General features: G+C 41.7%; 1 protein-coding gene across 1 annotated transcript in view; it reads left to right on the top strand.

The window, feature by feature from the left end:
* The window catches only part of Adamts12 (a disintegrin-like and metallopeptidase (reprolysin type) with thrombospondin type 1 motif, 12), a 284,460-nt gene that overhangs the window by 128,843 nt on the left and 131,251 nt on the right, over nucleotides 1-24,366 (top strand). The window contains exons 4-5 of the mRNA NM_175501.3: nucleotides 21,926-22,122; nucleotides 24,187-24,270. Of these exons, the coding sequence (NP_780710.2) occupies nucleotides 21,926-22,122; nucleotides 24,187-24,270 (281 nt within the window). The remainder of the gene's footprint in view (nucleotides 1-21,925; nucleotides 22,123-24,186; nucleotides 24,271-24,366) is intronic.

A 24,366-nucleotide genomic window follows, 5' to 3' on the forward strand; every position in this document is an offset into this window, starting at 1 on the left:
ACATGCCCTGTATACTTGTATAAACAAAGCTATCTAGCAGAACATGGTGTTGACTTGCTCATTTAATTTATTGAATACTAAACTTAAAGCATAAAACAAATGGTTCTGCAGGCGAGCTTCTTTAATACACACTATTAAAGATAATGTGTATATTTTAAATCTCATTGAAACTTGAAAACTAATGAAGACCCAGTTGGTTTCTATTTACTGAATTGGAATTCTTCAGCAATCAGCTAATAGTGTTTGCTGCTATTGCTGGCTGTACCCCCATATACAATCAATCTTGATAAAACAATGTATGCTAAAGTGTGTAAGTATTGCTCATGATTGGCTCTTTTGATAATGCTGACTGTTCCCTCTGCAGTATTTCACATTAAGCCCCAAACTGAGAACACAGGGAACCCACTCCCTGGTTTCTGAAGCATCAGGTCAGCACTTGCAGCTTCAAATATTTTTTTAAATCTTCTTCTTCTTCTTCTTCTTCTTCTTCTTCTTCTTCTTCTTCTTCTTCTTCTTCTTCTTCTTCTTCTTCTTCTTCTCCTTCTCCTTCTCCTTCTCCTTCTCCTTCTCCTTCTCCTTCTCCTTCTCCTTCTCCTTCTCCTTCTCCTTCGATGTTCCCCCACTCCTCCCCTCACCACCCTGCCAGGCTCCCCACTTTCTGGGCCCTCAAGTCTCTCAAGGTTAGGTGCCTCTTCTTTCTCTGAGGTTTAACCAGGCACTCTTCTACCGTATATGTGTCAGAGGCCTCGAACCAGCTGCTGTGTGCTGTCAGGATGGTGGCTCAGTATCTGAGGGATCCCAGAGGTCCAGATTAGTTGAGACTACTGGTCTTTGTATGGGGTCACACTCCTCTTCAACTTCTTCCACCCTCTCTTTAATTCAACCACAGGGGCCTCCTGACTTAAGTCCATTGGTTTGGCGTAAGTATCTGCGTTTGTCTCTGTCAGCTGCTTGTTGGGCCTCTTGGAGGACAGCCATGGTAGGCTCCTGTCTGTGAGCATTAGTAATGCTATGCACCCTTGGAAGGTGGGAGGTGGGGACCCTGTAGAATGTACCACAGGCCTTGGAGCCTCCCCCTTGATATGGATCCCAAGTTGGGATGGTCACTGGACCTCCTTTCCCCCAGTCTCTTCTCCATTTTTGTCCCTGCAGTTCTTTTAGATAGGAAAAATTCTGAGATTTTGACTATGGGATGGCATCCACTTGATGCCCTTTCTTTCTACTGGAACTCTACAAGTTCCTTCTCCCCACTGTTGAGCATTTCATCTACGGTACCTCCCTTTGAGTCCTGAGAATCTCTCACCTCCCAGGTCTCCAGTACATTCTAGAGGGTCCCACTACCTCCTACCTTCTGAGGTTGCATATTTCCAACCATTCTGAAGGCCCTCAGGGCTTTGCTCCTGCCCTGCTCCTAATATAGCTTCAGATTTTGAGCCTTTTGTTACATCTCTGGTTTAGAATTTGGGTTATTTGGCTAGAAGTTGTTTAAAGCCAAGACACAAGTATTTACCAAGCCTTCAGCTTATTTTCCAATTGAAGCTGAGCCATGCCTTGTCATGAGGTAGATCAAGCCACACCTATTCAGGATTTCACAGCCAACCTTGCAAGTCATAATGCCAGACTAAAGTCACAGTGCCCAGCAGAAGAACACTGTGCAAGAGAGACTAAAACTCTTACCCCATGAGCTGGGAGTTCCAAGTGTCCCCATCCTTCCCTGTGGCCTAAGGGAATAAGCACAGGTCCTCCCCTACTTCAGTGATCCTAGACTTCATGCTACCTCCATTGTTTACCCACCCAGTCAAGTGGTTCCTTACCTTTCCCATACCTTTCCATACCAAGTCTTTCCCTCACCTTTCTTATCTTTCACATGTAAAGTTATTTCACACACAATCACATAACTGAGATCATCCCTCCATCCCAAGGGAAGCAAATTTGCCATTAAAGAGGCCGTTCTCTTTTCCTTTCTGCCTTGTGCAGATCTTTTTATCCCCAATCTTATATTGTCTGCCTTGGAAAATTCCTCCTAAGAGCATTTGAAAACACATTTGCCAGGACACTGTGTGCATTCAAGAGACAAATTGAGACCCACTTTCCTCACCAGAGCCAGGCCCTGCCTTTAGATTGTTGCATCTTTTCTTTTTCCAGCCAACTCTTGTTAGATCAGTTCTTTAACATTTTATTCATTTATTTTTATTCCAGCTTTTAAATGTATGTGTCTGTGTGCTGTTGCATGCATTCGTGTGTATGTGTGTATGTGTGTGTGTGTGTGTCTGTGTCTCTCTCTCTGTGTGTGTGTGTGTGTGTGTGTGTGTGTGTGTGTGTGTGAATTTGTATGGGGAACCCAGGGCTGACATTAGATCTCGTCCTTGATCATTCTCCACTGTATTTTTGAAGCAGGGTCCTTCATGGAACCTGGAGCTCATCAATTCGGATGCAAACACTGGTGGGCAAGCCCTACAGATCCTCCTGTTACTGCCTCTGCTTTATTGGAATTGTGGGTCATGCCTGGTTTTATATGTGAGGACTTCTGCTTATGCAACAAGCACATTGCAAGCAGTACCATCTCTCTAGTCCTGTTAGATCAACGCTAATGGAGTGTTTGTAGTATACCCAATTCAAGTTCTGTGCTTCAATTCATTTAATCCTTATAAAGCACCATAAGACTGATACACATATGAGCACACAGAGACTGTGAAGCACCCATAAAAGCACCCACTAGTCAGGCTCAAACCAAAGTCTCAGCACTGAGAGGGGAAGTGGACACAAAGTCCCACCTCTAACCAAGAAGCTATTTTCAGCTAATACCTGATGGGCAACAGGAAATCAGTTTTATCCAATGGTGGGTCACAGCACATATCAACTATCCTCCAGGTCAGACCCCATGCTCAGGAGTAGTTGGCTAACACAAAACTGACTCCGTTATTTTTGTGTCTATTTTTTGTTTTGTGGTGTTTTGGTATTTTTTGTCCTATTGGTGCTTTGTTTGTTGCAGCTTTTTTTGTTGTTGTTGTTTCTGAGAAGGGGGGAGAGTTGGTTGGGTAGGAAGGAATTAGTGAAGGGGAAAGAATATGATGAAAATATATTGTTTGAAGACATTTTAACTTAAAAAACAAAATGAAAAAAATTCCAGAAATATGAACTCTGATATATCATCCTATTATAGATGAGGAACTGAGGCAGGGCAAAATAAAAGCCTGTGAAAATATCTAGTCACTAGGTAGTGCTAAGCAACAAACATGGATGAGGATCTTGGTTGCTTTGGCCCTCATCATGGTAATCTTTGTACTAAACTGTAACTGTTTCTCTGGGAGTCATGTTAATAAGAACAACAAACCTAAACCTGCAGACATTTTCAGAAAGGATGCCGGAAGGACATTTGAGGAAATCACTGGTTGTATTTAATTATTGGCTCCACTTGTACATTTCTCAACTGTGGAAGGATGCGCTTGTGTATTTGTTGACACTGTTCCGTTTTTCAGGAGAGTGACAGCAGGGAGTAGTGTTTTGGAGCCTGCAGTGGGTTTGGAAAGTACTGAGGTCTGTTTGTGCTGCACAGACCCTGAGGTCTGGAGTCCCCGCTGGGCCAGCTGGACCTCACGAAGACTTTAATTTGGAGCATCCTGAGCCATTTGTGGATCCAAAATAGTTCACATGTGTTTGGAAAGGAAGCGAAAATGGCTAGTCAGCTAGAAACAGTTATATGATTTGAGCAGCAATGTAGAAGATACCTCCCCTTGGGAGGCATCAGTTACATACTGTCTTGAAAAGTTCCATGTTCACTTGGATGGGGAAATTGAGGTGTTAGAAAAGGGTCAGTCTCAATGTTCTGCGGACAAATCAAATGGGCCCAATTAGTCCAGGTTAGGATGTGGGTGTGAAAATTAACATCTGGGTGCCATCTCTGGAGATGGTATTATTTGAAAGTGGAGGAGTTAACAGTTTTAATTGAATCTTTTCTTGTTTCATTCTGTTCAAAACAAAACTGTGTGGTCCTGGCTGTCTTGGAATTTGCTCTGTAGACCAGGTTGGCCTTGAACTTGTAGATCTGCCTGCCTCTGTCTGGAGAATGCTGAGATTAAAGGTCTGTGTAATTGAAACTTAGAGGCAAGAGAGAAGAGGTAGAAATGGCCACCCTATTTCTAAAGTGCTGTTCTCTGTTGCTTTTGATCTAGCTGTGTCACCTGACTCTGGTTGTCTAGTCAAGGTAGGCTCTTAGGCTGCTTGTCCAAATTCACTACGTGCAGGGCAATCTTTCCAATAGTTTCTAGAACAGATGGAGCCTTGTGTCTACCTTTGACAGTCCTTCCTGCATTGGGAGGACTCTCTGTGTCTGTACACGTACACGGGCTCCTCATCTGGATCCAAATCAAATGTCACTCTTCAATAGTGAGTTTTCTTGATCACCCTGCTTAAGACACATGCTTCTGCTTTTATTTATTCAAGCAGTTACTTTCTGAGTTTTATAGTGCATATGCTAGCCTCAAATTTATGTTCTGTTTCTCTCTTTCTCTCTCTCTTTTTTTTTTAACTACTTTTCATGTGTGTGATGTGTATGTGTGTAGACCAAATGCTGATGTCAGGTAACTTTTCTGTCTCTCCCTTCCTAGTTTTTTGATATAAGGTCTCTCAATAAACCTGGATCTCACTGATTCAACTATACTGCCTGGCCAGCATACCCCAAAGATCTCATCGCCATACTCTCAGTGCTGGGATTCCAGGTGTTCAGTGCCAACCCTGACCTTTTACCCAATTACTGAGAATCTGAGCTCAGGTCCTCCTGTTTGGACAGCAAGCATTTTGCCAATTGGACCATTTCCTTGGTCTTTTCAATTAGGGTCAAGCTCCAAAGGATTGTGTCACTATTGCTTGTTGTGGTCGGTCCTTTCATTGTAAGCACATGACTTATCCATGGTGAATGCTTCATAAAGACTTTGTTATTTGGGAATAGAAAACGGACGCATGGCGCTTTTCCAGAGTGCTGTGTGAGAGCCCATTTTATGACCTGGGCCTCCTTGACTGGCTACTTCAGTCACAGAAACTGCATTCAGTATCAGCTGAACACAAGCCCAGCATGCTTTCCATTCAACGCCAGAGAAACAGGCTGTTTGGGGTACCAGTGATTTTATTCTACCCCACAAACCATCGAGGATACTTCTGATGTCAGATCCAAATTTCTCAAGTGTACATGAAACTTTTCATGATATCTGCTAGAAAGAGAAGAACACTTCCATATGACTCCCTGAGCTCCATCTAATGTTTGCCTGTGGGTCTCTGCATTGGTTTCCATCCACTGCCAGATGAAGCCTCTCAGGAGATTGTTATGCTAGGCTCTTGACTACAAGAATAACAGACTATTATCAACAGTCTCAGGGATTAGTTATTGCCTATGGTGTGGGTCTCAATTTGGGCTACTCATTGATTGGCCATTCCCTCTGTCCCTGCTCTACCCTTGTACCTTCACATCTTGTGGGCAGGACACATTTTGGGTTAAAGGCTTTGTGGGTGGGTTGTTATCCTTATCATTCCATTGGGAGTCCTGCCTAGCTATAGGAAGTGGCCACTTTGGGATTCATATTCCCCATTGCTAGACTAGTTTCAGCTAGAGTCACCCCCTTAAGGCACTGTGGGGCCCCATTTCCCCCATCCTGGCACATCTGAGAGATGCCACCCACTGTCAGTTTCTTTTCCCTCTCCTGTTCTCTCTTCACCTGATCCCCCCACCCCGGTCCCCTCCTCTCTCCACCCCTCTCCCACCCAGTTCCCTCCTCCTATCCACCTCCTATTTTATTTCCCCTTCTGAGAAAGAGTCAGCCATCCTCACTTGGACCTTCCTTGTTATTTGACTTCTTTGGGTCTGAGGATTGTAGTGAGGCTAAGTGGCTGATACCCACTTATAAGTAAGTCCATACCATCCATGCCCTTTGAGGTCTGGGTCGCCTCAGGCAGGATGATCTGTTCTACTTCCATCCATTTGCCTCATCTCATCTCAGAACAAATTTTGGTCAAAACTTTTGTGGGTAGGTTGGTGTCCTTATCTCTCTACTGGGGGTCCTACCTGGCTACAGGAGGTGGCCTTTTCAGTTTCCATATTCCCACTGCTAGGAGTCTTCCCCACACACTTCTGGGGAAGACTGAGGTACCTGAATAAAATAGGAATTCCACAGGAAGAATGACAAAATCAACTAACCTGGACCCTTGGGGGCTCACACAGACTGAACCGCCATCCAAAAAGTGAGCATGGGCTGGACCTAGGAGCACTACACATATGTAGTAGATGTGCAGTACAGCTTGATCTTCATGTGATCCCCCAACAATTGGAGCAGGGGCTGTCCCTGAATCTGTTGCTTGCCTGTGGATCCCATTCCCCTAACTGGGCCACCTTGTCTGACCTCAGTGAGAGAGGATGCACCTAGTCCTGCAGTGACTTGATGTGCCAGGGGTAGCAGTGATACCCAGGGGCATTCTCCTTCTCAGAGAGGGGGAATGGAGGGAGGATCTGTGAGGGGGGAGACTAGAAGGAGAGGGGGCTGATTTGGGGATGTAAAGTGAATACATAAAATAATCAATGAAAAACGAAAGACAGATGGAAGGGGGCATAAGTTAGATGATAATTAAAGATTAAGGAAACATTAACAACTGAATATGAATTAGAAAAACCTATTATGAAATTTGAAGATGCAACTATGACCTGTTTCAGGGATCATGCTAGAAGTATTTTCCTTTGCAAGAGTTTTAAGATACTAAGTTCGTTTTACTTGGTCTTCAGCACATCAATTTAAAATTTGTGGTTGAGTAATAAAATACTTATATAACCACAAAAAGAAAGAGAAAAACCACAATTTAGAAATGAAGAATTATCTTCAGAGAGTTTAAAAGATTTTGTCAGTGTCAGTGGGAAGAACAGGAATCTAAGATTTGATTTGTGTGAATCTCTCATTGTACCTTCTCCCCTCCCACCCAAAAATCCACAATACTTGTTTTATTGATTGTTTTTATGGTAGATTAATTTCCATATAGCTTAAGGTTCTATACAGACATCTTGTTAAACTACCCTACAATTCAATTATACTCTTTTCCTCTTTGAATATAAGTCTACATTTGTGGATAAATTTGAGTTCAACAGCCACACAGTTGGGTTTGTTTTTTTTTTTCATTCTCACAAAAAAAAAAAAAAAGAAAGAAAGAAAGAAAGAAAGAAAGAAAGAAAGAAAGAAAGAAAGAAAGAAAAGAAAAGCAATTAAAGTACATCAGGATATTGTTTGAGTGAAAATGGAAAACAAACAGGAGCAGACACATCTAACTGCACTATAAATAAATCACATTAGCACAGAGCAGAAAAGAACTCACCTAACTTCAAGCAATTCTGACTGTTGTGAAGCCAACAGAAAGATGTATATAAATAGCGTTCTCCAGTAAGTAAACTAGCTTTTGTGCAGAGATATCAGTTAGCAATTCTAGAACTTGAAGTGCCAAGTGGCTAGGAAAATAAGTAAATATATTGTAGATATCAGCGTGGGGTGGGGGCGGGGCAATAGCCAAGAACAGAAATACAAAGGAAAGGGCGAGTCGAGTAATCTGTTTGGTGATGGATTAGAATCAGGAGTGATAGCATAGATTCATATATATAAGAACTGTGTAGATAAGAACAGATTGAGAGAGAGAGAGAGAGAGAGAGAGAAAGAAGAAGGAGGAGGAGGAAGAGCTGGGGTGTGGGGTAGGCAGAAGACAAAGGTAGCTCAAAGGAGACTGTAGGCTTTGGGGGAGCAAGGAGTTGACATTTATTTGGCGCTTGTTGTTTGCAGAGTTGTACGATAGACACACCTTGCTAACCTCACTCTACAGGCAAAATACTGATGTCACATCCTATCATCATCTGAAACTGCTGCTTCCAGCTCTCATGGTGCTAGATGGGTACTGATGATGTGGCATTCCATACACACATACACACACACACACACACACACACACACAATATAAACATTATAGAAAATGAGCATGTGTGTGTGTGTCTGTGTGTGTGTGTATTTTCCCTCGTTTTCGCCTGAGAGAGTAAGAAGCTTGTTGTCATTCAGTAACAGGAACACATCTAGCATACAGATCTTGGTTTCTAAGGCCCCTCTTGTCAATTGTGATGGCACACACTGGTTGGACAGGTTAAAGGGGCAAAGGCAGTAGAAATGTCATTCTCCATGAGAAGAAACTCCTTTGCAAAAGACGTGTCTAGTTCCAGGACTGGCATAGAAAACACGAAGTCAGAAACCAGGCAGCGAGAGTGTGAACCATGTGGACAGTCTATAGGGTCGAATTCAGTGAGCCCCCAGAAACCAAAGCTCAGGTCACTTAATCAATGAAACTAAACAAATGACAAGATGGAGTTATAATCTAGCAAATAAAATAAATGTACAAATAAATGTCCATATTTTACAAACACAACACTTAAAGAATGGTGGTGATGAGACAGTTGTTCCTTACCGTGGGATTCCTATTCACAAATATAAATGAAATGGTAAAAAAATTATTCGGCAAAGCTATAGTTTGGAAAGTAAGGATTGCCCATTTTGACTGAGACTATTGTATAAAGCACATAATGAGAAACAAGAGCTCTTAATAATTTAATAATTTCAGTGTCTCCTCATAAAGTGTTCATGAATTATAGTTTGACTAATTAGCAACTTTAGAGCAGAGAAATCTGCCAAGCATTGCTTGCTCAAGTGATAAGAGGCCGGAAATTAGTACAGTAATGGGAAGGATGGAGTGTTTCAAGCAGGACAAGCAGCATCTAGAAATAGTCAAGAAATACAAATAAACAGACACAAGAGACTGAGGAAGAGAAAGAAAAGATAGGGCTGGGAAGTTGGGTAGGCAAAAGGTATGGCTAGTTTAAGAGAGAGTGTAGGCTTTGGGGAAGCACGTGGTTGACATTTAGTTAGCATTTATTGTCTGTGGGGTTCTATATTAGACACATCTTGCTAACCTCAACTTACAGATAGAAAACTTAAGTCCCATCTTCCAGAACATCATCCAGAACTGCTGATTCCAGCTCACTTTGTGCTCCACGGGTACTAATGCCGTGGCATTACTAACTGTAGAGTTCCATAGGTAGTCCTGGGTGACGTATGTGGTTCAAAATATGGGAAAGCCATGGGGAAAGAATGAATTGGGACTTCATCTCACATAATATGTGAACGCAACGGGAGCAAAAGTAAGGCAAGCAAAACAATGGGAGAGAATGCTTGCAGACCATTGTATCTAAGGAACTGCAACTCTCTAGTGAAAGAAAGAGGACTGAAAAATCCCCAAATAGCATAATTTAAGAAACTGGGTAAATAGCTTTAATAGGCTTTTATCTAAAGACACAAAAGTGGCCAATACATATATTAAAAGAGCAGACAGCCTCAGTAATCAGGGCAATGCAAGTCAAAGCCACACTAAAATGCCACGTCACACATGTAGCAGTGGCTTTTATCAAAAGAAACACAGCTACTAAGTGCTGGAAAGAAGAGGAAGAAAATCGGACACCACTTTTACCCAGCTGGTGGGGACGTAAATCGATGGCAGTCACTGTGGAAATCTTACCGTAGTTTCTTAAAATGTAAAAGTTGAATTGCAATTTGATTCAACAAACTGACATCTGGGGATGCTGCCAGGGGAACTGAAATCTGAATCCCAAGATGTTCCCAAATGTGGTGAACAGGCTGGAGGGATGCAGTGAAGATGGCATACCCTGCAGCCAGCTGCTAGTGAGGACTTCTGGCGAGTGCATGCTCACACCGAGGCACCAGAGTCTCACATCTGTATGAAGGGGGATTTTTTTCAGGAATCTGTGAAACTCAGAGCTTTCTGTGAGGTGTTCTGAGTCTGCTTTTTAAAGGAGTCCGTTTTTCATTCTGCTTTGCTGAGTGAAAGGTTTGTATTTGTAGCAGAAAATCCTCTGCATAGTTAGTGGAAAAGAAACTCTTCCTGCCTAGTAGAGTTTATCATGTTTGACTTTAAAAAAAAAATAGGTGGATTTCTGAGTTCAAGACCAGTGTGGTCTTCAGAGTGAGTTCCAGGACATCCAGGGCTACACAGAGAAACCCTGCCTCAAAAAACTAAACAAACAAAACAAAACAAAACAAAACAAAACAAAACCAAAAACCAATACCTTTGAAATAGAAACAATACCTTTGGCTACTCATGTGTCTATAGCATTGCTTTTTAATTGAGAGAGCTAATTCATTCAAAGTGCAGTCCCCTGGTGGACTCTATTTATTCAGGAGCCAGGGAGCATTCTGAGTATTCTGTTTATTTTACAACCATTTTTGTTTATGCCATCCTATATCCTCAGCATTAAAAACTGCAGAAGACTATGGAAATTATCCAATAGGACAACTTAGAAAGATACAGGTTTCTTTGGTGGTTGAGAAGACATGAGTCTTTACATACTCATAAACACACACACACACACACACACACACACACACACACACACACATACACACACACACACACACACACACACACACACACACACACACACACACGTCCCCAAAAATTCTATGGCAAACCAAAGACGCTGGGCTGATTCTAGACCAAAAGCCCAACATTGATTTGCATAAATCAATACATTTACCATTTGGACAGTTTTCCTTCTCCCATAAAGGGTAATACATTGTTAACTACTTGGAACATCATGCATTTTAAGGTTCTGTTTGTAACCATCCAATGTTACATTAACAACACTTCTTGTGTGGGATAGGTGTGGAGGGGGGAGGGTCTTCAGTATTTTAGCCTTCTGTGAGTATTCAGAAAATCCACTGGAGCCAATCCAAGCAAAAGAGTAACTGAAAGGTTGCTGTCAGTGGTTGTAAGTTGACATTTATAGGAAACCTGGAAATGACAAGCTTTAGGATTTGTGGCTAAGAAGAGTTCTCCATCTTCATTTCAGATGGCTTAAGCTAGGCTGTGGGGACTTGTGCTGTCAGTCACGTGTGCTTTGTGCCTTTCAACTGAGTTTCCACAAGTCAATTTCTAGTTTGCAAAGGGCCTAGGTGAGTAGGTTCAACTCTAACTCTGATCATCTGAAAGGTCTAGATGTGGTCTTCATGGCCATGGTATGTGGCAATCATAAAGTGCCTTTGCCCTGGCCTAGGTGGGTTTATGTACATGTATATGTGTGTATATATATATGTATACACATGCATGTACACACACACACACACACACACACACACACACACACATTAGGTTTACACTATATGCAACCTCAAAGCCTGAGGAGCCCCCCAGTAATTCTAAAACTAAGAATTGAATGGCTTCCCAGAGCTGCTTCCAGGCTTAGTCTGTATAACCTGTTATCAGTGCCCAGAGGAAGTGAGAACGGCTCTGTGTGACCTATGCTGATGTGAAGGTGAGGAGGGACTCATCAGATTACATTAACTTTTAAGCCCAAATTAGAGGGAAGGAAGACTGAGGTCTTGGAGAGGAGTTGGAACGTTTTCCCACTGGAATACCCAGAAGGGAACATAGGCTCTCAGAGCCAGATGTTGGGAAATAGATCCTGGAAAATTTTGTCTCATGCATGAAAGTTCAGCCAGGATATTTGGAGCCCAGTTGTATTTGATTAAACTTATCTTGTTTTAAATTATCAATACATCACACACAAACACACACACACACACACACACACACACACACACACACACACACTGGGATTCTATTTTGCATAGTGGCGATAATTTCTCCACCATATCTTCAGTCCTGAGGTTGCTCTTCTTGGTGCCCAGCCTACTTCTTCAAGCATGAAATACAGACTCAAGGTCAGGACTCTCTGATATCAGATGTACTGCTGAGACACTGGCTCTGGGGTAGGTATTGGGATAGTTAGAATATTTCGGGATTAGTTGAAATATGTGTAGTTTCTGCTATCAATATATGAGCTTAGACCTTTTTAATGAAAATTTTATTAAACTAATTTTAGACTCAAAAAACAGTAGTAACTATAATAAAGAAATTTCATGCACCCTCTACTCAGTTTATTCCACTGGCAACATCTTATAAAACAATACAGGCTCACAGTCAGGACACTGAGCCCGACAGAATCCACTAGGATCATGTGTATAACTAATTCTCTGCAGGTTTGTCCAGTGTGTAGTTTTGTGCATACAACAGGCCAGACATTGAGCTTTGCCCTGACAAGGCTCCTACTGCAAGCTATACCAATCTTCTCACCATAGCCCCCTGTTTCTCTGTGCTCACTTTTGAAAACCACTAATTTTAATGTATAACAACGGTCATTAAAATTATTGTATAAACAGACCCATAGCATAGAATCTTCTAGGGTTGGCTTGTTTCATTCACAATCCTTTTCTGGACAGTACTCTCCCTTTCTGCTGCTGAGTCTTCTGTGCACTACAGTGTTTTAGCCCAGGGTTGGGTTTGGCTATCATGCCTGAGGCTGCTATAGTCATTTGCTATATTCCTTTTCTGTCACCATGCATCTCCATTTCTCTAGAATAAATGTTCAAGGGTCTAGCGAACGTATGGCAATTGAATGTGTAGTTTTATAAGATATTACCAAACTGTTTTCCAGAATAATTGTGCCATTTTGTACTCGCAGTGTGTGAGAGTGTTAGAGACTCCAGTTTCCACATCCTCAGTATGCTGCATATTTTCTTTTTGTCTCTTGCCTTTCTAGTAGATGTGTAACAATGTCTTCAATGTCTCATTGTGTGTGTGTGTGTGTATGTGTGTGTGTGTGTTTTCTTAAATATGTCTTAGTTGAGATAGTACTATGTTGTAGAACTTTTTAATCCCAATCCAGGGATTCTACCCAGACTTGCTCATTAAGTTCCTGAATAAAGACACACAACTTTTATTATTTACAATAAGCCTTTTAAACAGCACCAGAGATAGGCAGATATCTACCTCTATGCTTTTAGAATCTACTTTCCTATGGTTGACCCCGAGTTATCACTTACTATGTTTCATCTGCGCTGCTCTTAACTCCATTGGCCATCCCTCTGGGCCATGATCTCTTGTACTCATCTAACCCATGTCAGCTTCTCCTCCATTCACTTTCTTCTCTCCCTCATGGTTCTCTTCCAACCTCTAGCCCAGGAATTCTAAACCCAGCCTATGTCTCTTCTGCTTAGCTATTAGCTGTTGGCATCTTTATTCACCAGTCAGAAATAACTTGGGGCAAGGTCACTTAGCATCACTTAGGTCTGTCTATCTGTGGACTCTCTCATCTCTGGGGCAACCATGTCTTGAGGAATCTGTATTAGCATTAGACTACAAGCAACATTAGGTCAATGGACTATAGAATTATATAATTTCTGCCTCCCTTCCTACTTTCCTACTTCTCCTTCTCCCATGTTCCTTTACACACTCTCAAGGAGATAGTCTCCTTTCCATTGATATTAATGCAACTTACACACACACACACACACACACACACACACACACACACACACACACACATTCCTGATAGCTGGATGTCAAATTGTCTTTTTGCATGATTTTGTTTTTTCTGTGTTACATGTTCTCTTCATATCTTTTGATTATTTTCCACTGGGTTGGTTCTTTGTTTTTACTTTCATTGCCAAGCTTTTATTCCTAAGTTTCTTTGTGTTGTTTTGATACTAATTTGCTCATCTAAATCTAATCACCTCCAAAAGTACCCTTCTCCAGGAAAGTCTCTTCTGGAACAACATTTCCTTTTGGATACAGATTTGCCTGTCTTTGACAGGCGAGGATTTCCATTGTCAGCCTTCTTTAGTCCTGGGGCTGAGATGGGGGGGATGTGTCAAGGAAAACGTAGTTTTAGCAATGAGAAGTGGATGATTCACTAAGAAAACATTTAGCTCATTAAACCTAGATGTTAGATAGATGTTCCTGAGTGAGTGAAGGATTTTTCAGGACAGTTGAAGATGGGGTCGGCTCAGTGAAATTCAGATGTCCATCATAGGCAACCCCTGACTATTAGCCTGTGGACTTGGCATATCTTAGATGGTTGTTCTGGTCAATATAATATGGCTAGTTTTCTCAGTGATCTTCTTCCATACCAAGACATTTATCTAAAGACTGTTCAGACCAATGCATTTTTCTGCCCACTGACAGGGAAATACACTCTCTCATTCTGGCAGTAACTCTTCCCCAGAGGGAGGTAGAGAAACAAGAAGGACGTCTCTGGGCATATTCAGTGCTATCATGTGCTGTGACATTATTTCTGTGGTGTCCTGAACAATCATTTCTTCCTTTCAATAGAGAATGGACACGGAACAAAGATGCCACCAACGTACTGCTTGGTGAGCCAATGAGTTTGTTAAGGCTACTTACAGGAGAAAAGTGATTCTCTGGCAGCTGTATCCCTGAAAGCCCACCCCAGCATGGATGACAACTCATGACGCCTGGGAACCTGGAGTTCACTGCACAAGTTTCAGGCAGCTAGGCCAGTTAGAGATTCTCTTTCAGGCAGCTTGGCTGATCAGCTTCTTCTTGGTAGCTCACAAGAGTATCTTCCTGAGGTCCTTACTGCTTACATAGCTTTGGGTACAGAAAGACCCAGCATACCTGGTGAGACCCGGGAACACCCTGAATCTTTTGATTTGCTTATTTCCTGAAGTGAATTTCCTGTGCTTCCCTACAGGATGGGATGCTTCATCTCCCTTTAAAATACCCCAAGTCTTAAGCAACTTCCCTTCGTTGGAGTGTTTTATCTTAGAGGAAATTGCTATATGACATGGTTGGTGCTTTATCAGCTTCCAGTCTAAGTCGAGATGGCCTTTGTGAGGGAGACTCAGGGCTTATTAAAACCAACCATCAGAACTATGCTAGGTCCAATGTCCTGTCATGATTGTTGTGGTCATTGTCTTAAGACAGCTGTTTAACTGATGAGTCTTGCATCACTCCAATGTGGCCCCTGACTCCTATGAAGAACGAGTAAAGAATCTCATGTACTCACTCATCAGATACCTGTTGTTGACTTAAAACTTCCTGGTCTTGATTTACTATGCTGCGTCTTGATTTACACAAATCACTGAGACATAGTCCAAGTCTTGTAAGGTCTTTCCTCTCAGGAGGCTGCTCAGTTCAATCAATATGCTGATCCAAGCTGAGGACTTTAAATAAAGCACAGAGCTTTGTGGTAAAGAAATTAGCAGTGAAAAAGCCAATTATATTTACCACACTTAGTAGTAGATAAAAGCCAGCCTTTGGTTTACAGGAAGGGACATACATTATTTGATTGTAACATCATTTTGACCTTTACTGCAGGGAAACAAACTACAGAATTTCTTTTTTTCCTTGGGGGATAGAGAGGTTTTTATATCCTCCAAGAAAAATGGTCCATGAGTGCTGAGAACATAAAGTCCCTGAGTATTATAATTTATATTTCCTGTGTTTCCCTTGCCCTGAGATTCCTTGTCAGGCTTGTAGTATTCTTAACAAACTGTGTTCAGTACCTCTAGACTACTTAGAAAACATGGCAGCAAACTATGTTATAGTCTAGATCATTCCTTATGCCACATAAATGTTTTTTAAGTAAATTCACAATTTTATAAATATAGTGAAGTTGAATTATATTGTAAAAAAATGACACAAAATATTGCCAACTAGATAGTTTGAAGTATGGAACACCTCTGTGGGAAACTTAAATTTTCTAGTTAAAGATCTTTTTAAAAAGATAGTACTTAGGGATGATGAGGTGACTCAGCAGGTCAAGATGCTTTTGACAAGACTATCAACCTGAGTTTGATTCCCAGTCCACAAGGTAGAAAGAGAGAACCAACTTTTATGGTTTGTCCTCTGACCTCCAAATGAATTCCATGCCATACATGCATATAAGTGAAATATGTAAGTAAATGCAAAAAGAATGAAAACCAACCTGGTATAATGCAGTTAGTACACTAGTGATGGGGGTCGGGAAGAAGAAAGGGAGGAAAGGGAGGGAGGGAGAGAGAGAGAGAAGGTCAAATGCTCTAAAATGGGGATGAAGGCACCTGGCCTCTGGGATCTCTGGATAAGAGATAGTACTCATAACATGAAAAATGGGCATTAAGGCTGACCCATGGCAAGGTTCATTTTGTTGGTGGCCTGTAGATAGGAATGGAGTTAATCTACCCTCAAATTGCAATGCACAGAGTTAAAAGAATTGGTTCCCAGTTACCCAAGGAAGGAACTACAGTGAGAACCAACTGAATCTCAGCCCTCTTGATCCACACTATCATGAATAATGACCTTGAAGTTCATTCATCCAGGAGAAACTCAATGAGAAGCAAATGCCCCTTTAATGGTAAATTTCCAGAGACAACATCTTGGCCTTGTAAAGACAAAGCAAGCGCTACTCCAAGAAGGTGTCCTGGCCCTAGCTTTGCGTACAAGAGAGCTGTGTATTCTTAGGGTAAAAGAACCAAGGAAGGGCATTTAGAGATGGTTGGAGCTGACTGGCATCTTTCTATACATATTGTTTATTGATCCTAATCCCTATAGGAGTAACCTGGAACATTGGTGAATTCCAACACCTAAAAGACCCTCTACCTTCACAAGTTTTCTCATTGCTTTCTCTGTGCACTAGGACATGAAACTTACTTACTGCTTTAAGTGTTTATTTTAGCCTTTCCTTCAAACATAAACTATGCAAAAAGATCCCCAAACCTGCTATGATCATGGGAATGATGGATTGTATTAAGGAGCTCTCCACAGAGAGAGCATAGTGCTAATACCACCTGTGGGGCTGCTACCAGATCTACTGTTGTCTGAGTTGAAAAATCATATGTTTCTTCCACTCATATGTACTTTCCAGCAGTGTCCTATTGCACACACTTGCACACCAACTTCTTAGAAAAAAGTGGGCAATGGCTTTTTGTAGCAGAGTTGGCACTGTTGCTATCCACCTCCATCAGCTATGCAGCCAGGGGTATTGATCTCTTCAAGCTGGCTTTGGGCACACTTCCAGGTGCCTTAGCTAGGATGCTCATTTTGAATGCATAGAAAGTTTGCCTCACGCACTGTGGCTTAGGTAATTAAGTATCTGTCCTTCAGAACAGGCCACCATTGAAGTAACTACCGCTGTCTGAAGATAAACAGATGAGGCATCATAAGCCTGAACATTGACAGATCTAGATGTCCCAAACAAATATCCCCCAGGCTTAGGGGTGGAGAGACTCTATAAGCATTAGGGAAAATAAAATGAAGTCCTCCAGAGCTCAGAAGGTTGGATGCTGTCCATATTTTGTTGAGAATACATCTCAGAAGCAGAAGGAAATGATGGACAGTGCGAAACTTTGTAACATAGCAACTTTAAATAGAATACAAACAAAAGAGACATTTTCAGATCTCTTCAAATAGTCAATAATCAGAAGGAGATGAGAATATAGAACAATCGGATACTTTATTGTTTTATAAATTGCCCATCTCACTCATTGCCAGCTCTGGATACGAAAAGCAACTCAACTGATTTGATATCTCATCCCACACGTGTTTTCCCTTTTCTTACCCTCTTATAGAAATGTGCTGACACAGTCCTCACAATGTAGACCAGATGTGAAGGAGGCAGCTGGGGGCAGGATAAAGACAAAAAGCTAGATAGTCAAGCAAGTGGGTAATGAATTCCACATGCTCAACCACTGACAGAACCCTGTGGACACTCTGCCTTCAGCTCAGTGACTGGGAACTGTTGAGTAACTCGGAGACTCGCATCTCATCCATGACAGCATGCAGGGCTTCCGATGGTCATTTTGTCCTCATCAGTGAGTTTTTACTGCTGAACATGATTGCAAAAGTAATTTAATCCTGAACAACTGCCTTTCCTGTGAAGTCTGGAGCTGTCCATATGTGAAAGACAACCTTGTTGCAAGTCTCAAGTCAGGAACCGAGCACATAGTTTTCGAAGTTCTCTTGCCACTGAGACTTGGTTTTAGTGCTAGCAAAACTTGTGCTGTATGGCATGTCACTGGGGGAAATGCAGCTTTGCAGACATGGCAGCCTGTGAAAGGTGGGTATTAAATAACTGCTGATGTCTCTTATAGACGCCTGCTCTCTATGAGGGAGCTATATGGAAATGGAGAAAATGTCTCTTTTATGGACTGGAGGGAGACACCTACTACCTATCTCTTCAAGGACTTCAAGCTTTCATCTAGGGTTTTCTCTCCTCCTTGTGGAGGATACTACTAGGAATAAAAATTCTTACTAAGCAGATTCACTGAGGAAAGTGAAGAAACAAGGAGTGGGCCACCAGAGTTTGGATGTAGCATGAACCCCAGAGGACCATGCATCAAGCCTTAGTCCCTAGATGGATGAGCATAATGGAGATATGCACTGATTTTCTTTTTAAAAGATTCACTTAATCTTGGAAAGGCTTGAGGCCCCAGGGAAGGGGGAGGCCTGATGGGGCGTTGGAAAATGGGATTAGTAACTGTGGGATGGGGAACTTAGAGGGGAGGGCAACAACTGGAATGTAAATAAATAAAATAATAAAAAGAGAAAGAAAAGAAAAAAGAAAAGGAAAGGAAAGGAAAGAAGAGGAAAGGAAAGAAGAGAAAAGGAAAGGAGAGGAAAGGAAAGGAAAGGAAAGGAAAGGAAAGGAAAGGAAAGGAAAGGAAAGGAAAGGAAAGGAAAGGAAAGGAAAGGAAAGAAGAAGAAAGGAAAGAAAAGAAAAGAAAAGAAAAGAAAAGAAAAGAAAAGAAAAGAAAAGAAAAGAAAAGGAAAGGAAAGGAAAGGAAAGGAAAGGAAAGGAAAGGAAAGGAAAGGAAAGGAAAGGAAAGGAAAGGAAAGGAAAGGAAAGGAAGAGGAGAGGAGAGGAGAGGAGAGGAGAGGAGAGGAGAGGAGAGGAGAGGAGAGGAGAGGAGAGGAGAGGAGAGGAGAGGAAAGGAAAGAAGGGAAAGGCAGAGGAGGAGAAAGGAGGCAGGGGAGAAAAGAAGATGAAAGACTGGTTAGGAAGCAGAAGTGGGTCAGTAGGAGTGAGGAAGACAGGAGTTTTGAGGGTAAGTGCAATCAAATTAATTATATACATGTATGAAAAGTTCCAAATTGACTTCATATTGTGTATAATTAATTAATTATAGTAAAAATAGTAACAAAAAGAGTCTCCTCTGTCAGCTACTCCAAAGCTTGAGCTCAGTGGAAAAGCCCTGTTCACACTTGCACTTTAGGGGCGCACTGCCTCAGGATGCAGAGGGGGACCAAGAAAAAGTGCTTCCATCCAACCCCTGTGGGTAGGATTTCTTTGTGTAACCAACCCTGCTACAGCCCCTTCCAAAAAAGAAAGAAAGAAAAAGAAAAGAAAGAAAATAGGTAGAAGAGGCTGTGTGGCTGAGTGCCTGGCTTACACAGATTTGAAAACAGCATGATGAAACACTTCCATAAGCTTCCAAGAGGAAAGGAGAGACCAGCAGGGGATAAGGATGGGTATGAAAAGTTAAGAATCACTGGTCACCTTGGAACTTCTAAACCTCTCCCTTAATGTTTACATAACCTTGGATTGTTTTTATAAGAGTATAGCTTCATTAGTTTTAAGAAAAACCCCAAATCTCAGAATTGTGGCTTACTTAGACCTGGTGGTGCTTCACGTCTATTGTTTAAATGTGTGCCACTTTAACATACACAGTGAAGCCAAGGAGTTAATGCCAACATAACGAGCACTGGGGAGAAAACCAAGAAGCTGGGTTTAGCTATCTCAAAAGTATGAGGCACAGCCTTAAGTGGCAGCTTATGTTAGACACTTCCAAACACTGATGAGTGGAAATTGCAGAGAAGCAGGTCTTAGCCCATGGCAGGAGAGACTCTCCCAGCTGGGCAAGATACCGTGAGCCAGTGAGCATGCCTCACACACTGGAAACGCGCTGGCCAATCCTGTATGGATCACCAGAGATTAGGGTGAGAATATGAAGTTTGCCTCTTGACTCTCGTGTTCTGTTCTGGTGTCATGTTATGTACACCCTGGAGCTATGGGGTGTCCATAAGGGACAGGCAAGAGATGGGTAAGAATGTCTTCCTAAGAGGAATCTTCAAAGGCTGGTGTGTTGGATAGCTTTGTGTCAACTTGACACAAACGAAAGTCATCCGAGAGGAGGGAACCTCAATTAAGAAAGTCCCTCCATAAGATTAAACTGTAATTAAGTATGTATGGCATATTAGGAATATTAGTTATTGATGGGGGACGGTCCAGCCCACTGTGGCTGATGCTGTCCCTGGGATGGTGATTCTGGGTTCTATAAGGAAGCAGACAGAGTAAGCCAAGTTGACCAATCCAGTAAGCAGCACCCTCCATGGCCTCTGCATCAGCTCTTGCCATCAGATTCCTGCCCTGTTTGAGCTTCTGTCCTTCCTCAATGATGGACTGCAACATGGATATGGAAGCCAACTAGATCCTTCCTTTCCCATGTTGCCGTGGTCATGGTGATTCGTCATAACAGTAGAAACTCAAACTAAGACAACTGGGTCATTACCTCTCGCTCAGCCCAACCACTTTTGCACACGTGTCCTATCAAGTCATCTTTCCTCAATTGCCTATGTCCACAGTCCACTGTAGCATTTTAGACTTACCCATCACTTGGGTTGAGTGTTCACTTCCCAGAGGGTGAAGCAGTGGTTTTATTCCATTTTGACTTTCTATAGACCTCTCTCAATTTAATAAGCAATGCTTGTATCATCCTGCCATTCAAGGCTGATTTATATAGCCTTTTTCTAATTTCCCTTATTAATGCTACAGCTTCATTTAGATTAAGCTTTCTAGACCATGATCCTCACATACCAAATGTTTCACACATGAAAGCCTGAGTCACCTTGATAACGTCAGTGTGGTTCTTTGAATCTTTTTCAGTTTCTTGAATCAGAGCCCCAAGCCTTCTGCACTTTTCTGGTTGACCTCTTCTCCTGTTTTATGTGAAGTCATATCCACAGGAATATTGTATTTAACATGAAAGCACATTAATGTGAGACAAAAATCCTGGGTCATTTACTGACTGAATCAGCACTGTAATTTTTGGAAATGCATTAACCAGCTGTTCTGTGCATCAGGCCTTCACATTTGTAAAATGGAAAGAGGAATACATATGTCAAATATTCATGAGGCTAAAATTTGACATTTAAGTCCTAGTATACTTACTGCCTTGCCTGTGGTAAACACTGAATAATTTAGAGGAAGATGACAAGAAAGAGAAAGCTCCCATGAGAGAGAGAGAGAGAGAGAGAGAGAGAGAGAGAGAGAGAGAGAGAGAGAGAGAGAGAGAAGAGAGGCAGGTAGACAGAGAAACAGAGAGAATGCACACACACAACCCAGAGCATCACACACGCTAAGAAAGCGTTAGACCACTGAATTGTACCCCCAAGCTTTTAACAGTTTATTTTGAAACAGGAACTCTGATAGCCTGAGATAGCCTTGAAAATGCCATTCTCCTACCTTAACTTCTGGTAATCAGGATGACAGATGTGCCCACTGTGGCCAACTGTTATATGCTTTCACAGTGAAAGACATATTCACTGAATGACTCACAACATTGTTTTATTCTTTTTTTATTAGATATTTTCTTCATTTACATTTCAAATGCTATCCCCAAAGCCCCTTATATTCCCGCCCCCCCTGCACTGCTCCCCAACTCACCCTCTCTTGCTTCCTGGCCCTGGCATTCCCCTGTACTGGGGCATATGAATTTCACAAGACCAGGGCTGACTAGGCCATCCTCTGCTACATACACAACTAACATTTTAAAAGAAATACTTCTTGAACATCCTTGTAAGATTCCAGTTTGAGTAATTTTGTTCAAGGTCATTTAAATTGATCATATCTTCTGTTTCACCCAGACACATGAGAACATCTCACTTGTTATTAAGTATAAATTAAACACATAGCTTTGGATTTTTACAAATATAAGTTAAGGGTTTTATATACCAAATAATTAGGTTTATACAATTGGCTTTCTCACTGTGTCTTCTGTTTAATGTTCAGACAGTCTTGATAACTCTGTGAAACAAGAGCTACAGCGGGAGAAGTGGGAGAGGAAAACCTTGCGGAGCAGAAGCCTCTCCCGACGTTCCATAAGCAAGGAGAGATGGGTGGAGACCCTCGTGGTGGCCGACACGAAGACGGTAGAGTACCATGGAAGCGAGAACGTGGAGTCGTACATCCTCACCATCATGAATATGGTATGACAGACTGCATGAGGGGACAGCAGTGACCGAAGGGATACCCTTAAAATGTTCTTCCTCCTCATCAAAAAGTATTCTTGCCAGGCAACATGATCCCCAAATCTGGCAGACCAGTGTGGGAAGATTCAAAGTCTGAGGGTAGCTTACACTGAGGAGTGATATTCTGTCTCAAAATGACAAAAGCAAGCAACATTTAGGAAGAAATGTTTTGTCATTCTTTAACACATGCGCGCACACACAACACACACACACATCCCCCACAGGCATGCATGAACATGTACAAAGTCCATTACTTTCCCAAGTACATAATAATGGAAATTTGAGATAATTACTCTGTTCCTTAAAAACGCGCACTCTTGGAAAATTTATAAATTCACCATTTGCATTTATTTGTTAGTAAGTTGCCAAGTGACTTAATACCATTAGAATGGTATTTGCTTCATCAGTTTGTGCTATTCTTAGTCTATGGGAAAACTTGGGCGGCAAAGCTGAGCATGGTTTCCTCGGGCTAGCCAGCGTCAAGTGGGAATGAACGTATGCTGTGATCCCATGTTTCACCTTCCTGTTCTCCCTGTTGCTGCGCTCTACTGTCCAAACAGGTCACTTATTCTGTTGAGATGGCAAAAAGCAATTCCCTGATTGATTGATAAAGAAAAGAAGACCCAGGGCTAGGGAAAGGTCAAAGAAAAGATAGGCTTTGTTTAGAGAGCCATGTTGTTGGATGTAACTTCCCCATCATGGTTAGAAGGCACACTCTCACAGCAGACTTCCTGGTGCTCTGGTTTGTAATCTTTTCCAAGATGCTCCCTGACCCTTGGGTACAGGAACTATGTTGTAGATTTATCATCTGGGATTGGGCAACCATTGTGGTTCTCTGCAAAAAGAAACTTCTTTGATGAGGATTGAGAGCTGCCTTGCTCTGTGAGTATAAAGAGAAATAGGATAGAGAATGCAGTTCTGAATCACACTGGTTTAGGGACGGAACAGTGAAAGGATCTCATCTACAATCCTTGGCCTCGCCAGGCACATGTGGTTGGGGAGGTTTAAGTGCTGGCCATGAATATCTTTAGGCAAATAATAGTTACTAATGGAGGGAGAATCCATCTTCCTAGGAATAAGAGCCTACATTGGCTACCCGATATCTAGTTATCAGCCCTACACACATGTATGTGCAGGCAGCACTAAATGGACTCATCAGGTTTATATGATGACTTGCTTGTATATACAAATAGCAGCAATGGTTACAGAAACAAAAATGGTTAAAGAGGAAGAGACTAGGACTTTGGGGTTAGGAGGTCAGATATGGAAGGGGCATGGGGGGGTGAGGAAATGTTGCGATTAGATTCTAAATGTTAAAACAGTAAAGAAAAATAAAAGAAGGAAAAACCCATCAGTTTTGAGGAATACTAATGTCACAGGTGAGGAGAATTTAAAAATTGTTATGAAGATAATCACAGAAAAGTTGCAAAAGTACTTGATGTGTTTCTATTTATATCATGTATGTATATATACACACTATCTCACTGTCTACTCTGCATGTATGTGAGTGATCGTCACTAAAAAAAGAGATATAAACACAATCTAAAATAGGATATCTTGGATGAAAGAACTATACATGACTTTTACCCTTATTTGATGATATGTGAATATAAGCACTTTTCTACTAGTCACAATTTTTGAATTTTCTACAATGTCCTACAAATGAAAATTACATTTTATGTTTATAGTCATACCACCCTCATTTTGATTGCAGAAACTCTTACTTTATTACTTGAAAAACTACAGTCTTTTAATCCATATACACTTTTTATTTTTAATAATAATATTACTATGTTGGGAATAAAATACATGAACTTCTCAAACATACATCCAACCCATCACCTGGAGGAGGCGTCTTTAAATATCACAGTGTAAACTGAGATTTAGTCTTCGCAGAATTGCACCAAGAATCCATATTCTCTGGCATGGTACTTATGTACATGGTGTGCTGGAGCCGTTCATGCCTCTGACACGTATGCACTGTCTGCATGTGAAGTTAATGCTTTCTGTTTCTCAATCCAGGTCACTGGGTTGTTTCATAGCCCAAGCATTGGCAATCTAGTCCACATTGTTGTGGTTCGGCTCATTCTACTTGAAGAAGAGGAGGTAAGGAATGGTTTCCTCCACTCCTTCCTGTGCCTTCCCATTTCCTCCCTTTCTTTTAAGAAAGTTCTTGATAAGCAAGAAAGAGGTCTCTACACG

The sequence above is a fragment of the Mus musculus genome, chromosome 15 (genome assembly GCF_000001635.26).
Source record: "Mus musculus strain C57BL/6J chromosome 15, GRCm38.p6 C57BL/6J".
In the NCBI taxonomy this organism is placed as follows: domain Eukaryota; kingdom Metazoa; phylum Chordata; class Mammalia; order Rodentia; family Muridae; genus Mus; species Mus musculus.